Source organism: Castanea sativa, chromosome 6, assembly GCF_040712315.1.
Source record: "Castanea sativa cultivar Marrone di Chiusa Pesio chromosome 6, ASM4071231v1".
In the NCBI taxonomy this organism is placed as follows: domain Eukaryota; kingdom Viridiplantae; phylum Streptophyta; class Magnoliopsida; order Fagales; family Fagaceae; genus Castanea; species Castanea sativa.
Genome location: NC_134018.1, coordinates 51,151,495 through 51,159,399, shown reverse-complemented (window position 1 = coordinate 51,159,399; position 7,905 = coordinate 51,151,495). Strand labels below are relative to the sequence as shown.

The window sequence follows — 7,905 nt, the reverse complement described above, 5'->3', positions numbered from 1 at the left end:
GCCAACAAGTGTGCCGACAAATTAGCTAACTTTGGCCTTCATCAGTCACTGGGTTTTTTTATTCATACATGTCCTCCTGTGGACATCATTCCTATCTTTGAGGCAGACTGCCTTGGATTGTGTTCTAATAGGCTTTGTCCTGTTTCTTGTTCTTCTGTGTAGTTTGTTTTGCTTTTAATGATGTCCAGTTTACCAAAAAAAAGAAAAAAGAAAAAGAAATTATAGGAAACTAATACCTCACGCACACACGCCAAGATTAATAGTGGAAAAAAAATATACTTTTTTTCATGAAGCTTTTTGGAGGGCTTATAGCTCTCCATTGTTGTACACTTTTACTGAACTCAAAGGTACACACATGTTTTATTATATAATAACCAAAAAACAAACGGCTAGCATAGACAGTTTGATATCACATATCCCAGATACATTGACAGTAAGCTATTAAAAAAAAAAAACCGATCGAAACAATAACAATTTTAATGTAACAACTTTAAAGCATCTTAATTTATAGGAAGAGGAGCACCATTCCACTCCTTCAGACAATCCAGCAAAGGATCAATCAACTTCCCTGCGCACATTGCTGAGAATACCTTATCGAATTCTTCACCAGGTGATCGAATTCTCTCACCAGTTAGTAAACTTGTTCCCAGTTCTTCTCTCACAAACCTGTATAGTGGGTACGACCTGCACTCCTTAATTGGGTTAGGAATTGCTGCTTTCCCATTCTCAATTTCTATTCTTGCACCCTCTACTTCTTTGGGCAAAAGGGTCTTAAGCTCCTCCTCAAAAGCTCCAATCTTTTGGAAAATTGAAGTGCTCAAGTTGCTCTCTTTGTCACCATTGTTCAAAGCATGCTCAACCAGGACTTGCCTTAGCTTTTGCATTAATGGATAGGTTGCACTGCAGGGGTCATCAATGTATGTAAAAACGTACTCTCTGTCAACAACCTTGAGCAAGTCTTTTTCACAGAACCTGGATGGGTGAAGCTCACCATTTGAGCCCATGGTTAGGACTCTTTTAGCCACTTGACTGACTGTGTTCTTGACAGTGTTCTTCAAGTTCTCCTCCATATGCCTTAAATCAACAGCTTGGCATAATGCAACTAAGAAATTGGTTGACATGAGCTTCAATATGTCCACAGCCTCAGCTGTCTTTCTTGAGGAAATCAACCCCAAAGAGTTTACATCTTGGTTATGTTGCTCAGCACTTTGGACATGGTTGGTGACAGGATTTGCCAAGTATTGGAGTTCTGAGCAGTAAGATGCCATTGCAATTTCTGAACCTTTGAAACCATAATCCAAACTTGGATTGCGGCTTGCTGTGAGATTTGAAGGCAACCCATTGTTGTAAAAGTCATTGACAAGCTCTGAAAATTGAGCAAACATTAGTTTGCCAACTGAAGCAATGGCTAGACGTGTGTTATCCATAGAAACGCCAATTGGGGTCCCTTGGAAGTTACCACCATGTAGAGCCTTGTTCCTTGCAACATCAATCAATGGGTTATCATTGACTGAGTTAATCTCCCTCTCAATCATCTTGGTTGCTGTCCTGATAACCTCAATTTGTGGGCCAAGCCATTGTGGAGAGGTTCTAAGAGCATAACGATCTTGTTTAGGCTTCTGCAGAGGATCAATCTCATGCAACTTTTGGGCTGCTTTAACATAAGCACTTCCATCTAAAATGTGTTCCATTATAGCGGCTGCCTCAATTTGGCCAGGATGGTGCTTCAATTTATGTGTCAAGTGGTCTGTAAATTCGGGCTTTCCTTGCATCACTTCGGCAAAAATTGCTGATAAAACTTCAGCAAAAACAGCTTGTACGTTGGCCTCAAAAAGAACCATGGAAGCTAGGCCAGACCCAACTGCAGTGCCATTCACTAGTGCTAGACCCTCTTTGGGTTGTAATTCAAAAAACCCACCATCAATCCCTGCTAATTCAAATGCCTTGGTAGCGTCTAGGGACTCTCCATTAGGCCCAACAGCCTTGGAATTGGGTCTGCCTATTAAAAGCCCAGCAATGTAAGATAGAGGAACCAGGTCGCCCGATGAAGAAATGGTACCACGGAGTGGCAAGCATGGAGTAATGTTGTGGTTGAGAAACTTGGTGATGGCTTCCATGATTTCAAATCTGATGCCTGAGTAACCTTGGAGGAGGGTGTTGATCCTCACCAACATAGCGGCACGAGTCGCTGTGTGGGGTAATGTGTGGCATGATTCAGTGCCATTGCCAAAGATTCCAGCATTCAAGAATCTGTGTGCAACAAAATTTCCATGAAAATTAGTAAAGATTGATAAGCACATGAACATACAAATTATGCATAGTGGCATTATGACTTGTGAAGAATCATTTCATTATTTTTATTATTTATCTTAAATAAATTTGGTTGGACTTGCTTAGCCCAATTATACTGATCATTTTAAGGTAGTAGCCTTAGTCCAGTCCATATTTGGAAGAAAAGTAAGGCCATAGACTTGGTGAAATTTAAGGAAATACTAGAAAAGAGTCAATTTATGTTGCAACTGTACTTTATCTTAATCTTATTAAAGTAAGTGAGAATGAATCTTGGATCTCCAGCCAAGACTCTTATTAAAAGAGTATGCTTATGTTATTAATTATCTTTCTTTTTTTTTTTTCTTTTTTTTTTTTGCTGAATATGTTATTAATTATCAGTAGCATTGACTTGGGCACATGAGGACAGCAAGAATTGACAACACATGCAGACGTAATTTTCTCATGCCAAACTAGTTCAACAATCATTTGTAAGAAATGTCAAAGTTCAATTTATTAAATTTCATTCTTAATATATACTAATAATCATGTGTTGACCACAAAATCAAAATTTTTTTTTTGTCCAATTTGGAGATTTGCATACTAATATGTTAAAAGAAGCCTGCACATAACAGCTAAGGATGAGAGCATAAAATGAAAGACTGATTCTATGCTTGTTAGAAAACTATTCTTGAAATACACGTATAGAAGAATATTACAAGATGAGGGACATTTAATTAATGTATCTTTATCATCAGAAATTCAGAAGTTAATTTTCAAAGGCACATCACTTTCCCAAATTATAAAATAAAAAAATTCTAGGAATTTATAAATTTGTTTGGCTTTGACAGAAAAGGAGTGGAACCTTTCAAAACAATTAATATATCCCTTTCACCAATAAATAAATAAATAAATATATCCCTAATCTTTTCTTCTTCTTTTTTTTTTTTTTGTAGTGAAAAAAGTTTCAAATTTATTTTAATGTTTCTATCATATATGGACCTCAGTGTTGGCGCAGTTGGACAACTTCAGGCGCAGATGGGATTGATGGCTCTTTTGTCCATCTCACATCGGTACAATAATACAACCACACACCTAGAATATGGGCTATACATAGTATTGATGGCTGTGCATACGATAAAGCTGAAAGCTATATAATAAGGACTTATTTTCTTTATAAAAAAAAATCAGTCATATATTTTATTTTATTTTTTCTGAATAAACAATCAGTCATATTCATTATTTAGCTATAAATTATCACAGACGTGGCTCAATTTGCCTCAACTTTTTTCCCCACCTACCTTTTCTCCTAAATTTTTATAAAACAATTAAAAATATAGACTTTAATCACATTTCAAAAGAAAACTTTAACGCCCCAATCATTTTTTATTATGTACAGGTTCAAAAGTTCTTTTATTCTAACTTCTAAGACTTCACGTTCACTCGTACAAAAGTACTACTTACCCACCATGTTTTTTTTTTTATCTTTTTCTTTTTTTCTAGACATTATTAAAGTCACAAGCACCAGTGTGAATATGTAATTGTTAAGTTAATTTATTGAGAAAGTTCTCTTTACCTATTTGTCTTTAAATCAAGGTAGTTTGAACACGAAAGAGGCAAAAAAAAAATAATAATTATAAAAAAAAACAAAAAAAAGCCAAGAAAGAAATCCAAATTACACGCTTTCTTTATGAGTTGAACATGTCAAGACCCAAAGAGTATTTCATTTTGTTGAAAAACGAAATCTAATAACTATATAGAAATTCAATAATTTCTTATGAAGTCACTATATTTAAAAATAATATTTTATATTCATGGAACAAGTAATCATTTTTAATGAATATCAAACCTTGAATTTTGTACTAACTCGTTTATTTATATAAGAAATCGAATCATTCCAATCGGCAATATATTTTACATTATTAACTTTTTTAAAGTTATATTGATGTTATCAGGCAACTTCCTTAGATTTGAAAATATCTGACAGAAACAATCAAATAGCTTACCGTATCGATTTCTTTTAATTATTTAAAACTTATAGTCGTCCTTTAAGTATGATACACTATTAATTTTGATAATAAGATTATATTTATGCCAGGTCTACGCTATATCATGTAAGTGGCAGCAAGATTGTCTATCACGGAAGCAAAAATAAAATTTAATTTAATTTAATTCAACAAAGAGTGTGTGGCAGAGCATGAACCATGAACCAATGACGATGACAAAGTACTCTTCTTGTGAATTTCCTTTCTTATCAGTTACTTTGAAGCAGTGCTATTTCTTTTACCTTTGGTTTTATTTATTTATTTATAATTTGATAATTGATAGTGGGGTAAATTAAATTGTCTTCTCAATATTAATCATTAATTACCTTGACCAAAGTACAGGTTTATCCGCATCTTATATTAATTCATGTATATTAGTTAATGTTAATTTTTCGCTCAATAATAATTATAAAATTATAAAAAAGTCTATAGATATAGAAAATTTGACAAAATTTTACACCCGGTTGATGTGACAGAATATTTAAAGTTGATAAAAAATGTGATATAAGTTGTTGGTCCAAATAATAACCAACAAAAACTCCAACTTCATTATGAAAAATAATAAAATATTATAATTTTTTTTAGCATTACTCTTATAAATTCCCTAGACCAATTAAAGTTGTTGCCGCTTTTGTAATTAGTCTTTATTAAAAATGTTATGACAACAACAAATGACACAATTTTTGTCACAAGTAACTCACGTAACAAAATGTGGGTGGTGTAAAAAAAGTTGTAGGTTCATGTAGTCCATAATTCTAACACATTGACTCAATTGTGATAAAAGTTGAGCTCTCGTCATGTTACTACCATTTTTCTTATGCAAGAAAGAAGTCACTCAAAACAAGGAACTGTTCCGTGTGTTTGTGACTTCATGCGACGCACACGCGACACCACACCAATTCGAAGGCCCGTTAAAACTTATAACAAGAAGGAAAGAAACAAATCCGTGTGTGCATATATATATATCACTTTTCATAAGGTTTTCCTAACCATATTTCTGGCCAAATTAATGCAAACACTAAAGTCATGCCGCCATAAATGAAAAGAAGATAAGGAAGATGTGGAAGCTTACATTTCCTAAACTCAACCTTAGCTAAAGGTATAGAAAATTAAATATAGGTGGTTGGTTTAGTCATGTCTACTTGGATTGTATCCTACATATGTGGTAGTTGCATTAAAGTGGTAGAACTTTAAATTCTCATCCACAACGACAGCAAAAGAAAAAGAAAAAAAGTTAATTAAATATAGTCAATTAGGGGTGCATATGGGTCGGATTGGGTCAGGTTAAGGGGATTTTTTGACCCAACTTACTATGGTGGGTCAAAAGAAATTCAACCCAACCCAACCCAACCCACATAGGTTGGGTTAGGTCGTGTTGAACAATTTTTTTTATTATTATTAAATTGAGAAGAAAAAAATATAAATATATTTTAAAAACCTAAAGATTAGTATCAATGTAACTCCTTAAAGGCAAACAACACTAAAGACTAAACAACAATAGTAATTTATTAGGATTTGTGTGAACTAATTGACTTTTATATAGAATAGAGAGAGCTAATTATTTTTTAAAAATTAAAAATTATATAATATATTTTATATATATTAAATATATGGGTCGGTCGGTCGGGTTTGGTAAGTTTGAAATTTTATAACCCAAACCCAACTCAACCCAACCCGCGATCAAAAAAAATTTTGTAACCCAATTTAACCCATCAAGTCCTAAAAACCGACCTAACTCGACAGATTAGACTGGATCGGGTCGGGTCAGTTTTGGATGGTTGTCGGGTTGGCTGCACACCTAAGTCAATCACATAGTTAAAAAAATTACCTAATAAGCTCTCTTTGAAGGGCTCCACCTTGCTTGGTCCTCCTATGTGAGGTTGCACCAAAACCAGTGGTGACACCATAACTGTCCTTGCCTTTGTCCATGCTGTCCATGACCCAATCACTGCTGGCCTTAACCCCAGCCCGAGCTTCCTCAGCTAGCTCCACCTTGATCCCACCATCATGGCTAGCAATTGCAGCCACTTGAGCTACGGTCAAGCTCTTACCCCCTAGCCTAACCAGTGGTTTACGAAACTCATCAACCATGCGCTTCACCTCATCAAGGTGGCTCCCTTTGAGCCCCTCAGCAGCTAACTCCCAGTTCAATGGGTCACTGCTCTTGCAAGAGTCAACCGATGAACCATTTCCATTGCAATACTCCATTGTTTTTTAGAAAGAAAATGAACACAAACACTCTAAAAAACTCTTTTAAGAGAATCGAATGAATGTCAAATTTTCTCAATGACCCAGATGAGAAAAACCGATCAACAGTGCATGAAAATGGCTAGAGATGAAAAACAATGAGACAAAAACAAAAAAAGAATAGTGTTGCGGAAATTTTCAAGCTTTGTGAGAGCGAAAATATTCCTGAGATGGTTCACCAGAAATGTGTTTATTTATATAGGAGAGTGCAATGTAACATTGAGTGGTTGGTGAGTAGGCGGATGGGTTAGTTGAAAATCGCACGTGGCCGTTGGATTATCAGGATCATTGGACGGGTAAGATCGAGACACGTGAACAAAATGTTGGTCAGTGAAAATGAACAAAACGCGGGGCTTTACTCGTCAATGACATAAAAAAAGAGCTTGAGGGTGAGAGGGTGAGGCGGGGGTTGGTGAGTGATCGAGTGAGAGAGAACAAGCCAAATCCTTCACGAAAGCATATCGTCATCGAAAACCCCCCATTCATTTCTTCAATTTCTCATCCAACTCTATCAATTAGGCCTCCTAACCCCTCTATAAAAAATAAAAATAAAATTTGAAAATAAGATAGCTATGAAAAAACAAAGATAATATAATATAAATAAATAAAATGAGAAGGTGCCGACTAGTTTTTAATATTATTTAAAGAGTAATAACGTTGTACTATTTTGGATTTTTTTTTAAGAATTAACATTTTTGTTTAAATGGGGTCTTCAAATAATTGAAACTTAAGTTTTGATAATAAATATTTAAGTGGATCAAAATTAGTAATTTGTTGTAGTTGCTATTAAAGTGTGGAATTTGTTGGTTACAAGTAGGACATTAGGACATACTCTGTCTTTTTTTCTTTTTTTTTTTTTGTATCACTTATTATTTTTAATTTTTTGTTGTTCTATTTGAATTTTTTTTTTCTAATTAGTTGTGAGTTATGAGTGTACCCGTTTTTTGTTTGTATGACCGAGTTGTAATAATTACATTTTTTTGTTTAGTACCTGTTTCTGTTGGCTTTGTTATCGTATTCATTCTGTAAAATAAAAAAGGAACAATTATTGATGTTTGGTGTCCCTATTGTACAACTAAAACAAACTCACATTCAATCCCCCCCCCCCCCCCAAAAAAAAAAAAACCTCACACTATTTGACTTGGAAATTTTAGAAACTTGTTTGGGAATTCACAAATAAATGGAAAAGAATTGAAGGTTTAAATGAAAAATGAAATATATAGAAATGGATAAAAAAAAATTTTGTTTGGATGTTTGTGTTTAGGGGTGTTCATCAATATGTGCCACCAATTTTGGAAAAGCTTTTTTTTTTGGCTCAAGTGACTTAATCAATTTTTTGATATTA

General features: G+C 34.2%; 1 protein-coding gene across 1 annotated transcript; it reads right to left on the bottom strand.

Annotated features, from left to right (window-relative positions):
- Nucleotides 1–336: 336 nt before the first annotated feature.
- On the bottom strand, nt 337–6,728 carry LOC142640712 (phenylalanine ammonia-lyase). Its single transcript, XM_075814928.1, has 2 exons — nt 6,142–6,728; nt 337–2,250 (listed from the first exon to the last, which is right to left on the bottom strand). Exons 1-2 carry the CDS (start codon nt 6,519–6,521, stop codon nt 501–503), a joined length of 2,130 nt encoding a protein of 709 aa, XP_075671043.1. The 5' UTR covers nt 6,522–6,728; the 3' UTR covers nt 337–500.
- Nucleotides 6,729–7,905: the final 1,177 nt, after the last annotated feature.

Coding starts and splice junctions, on each gene's coding strand:
- LOC142640712 (XM_075814928.1), bottom strand. CDS start 6,521: ATGGAGTATTGCAATGGAAATGGTTCATCGGTTGACTCTTGCAAGAGC. Junction 2,251..6,141: donor CTTCAAAGAGAGCTTATTAG/GTAATTTTTTTA, acceptor TGTTGCACACAG/ATTCTTGAATGCTGGAATCT.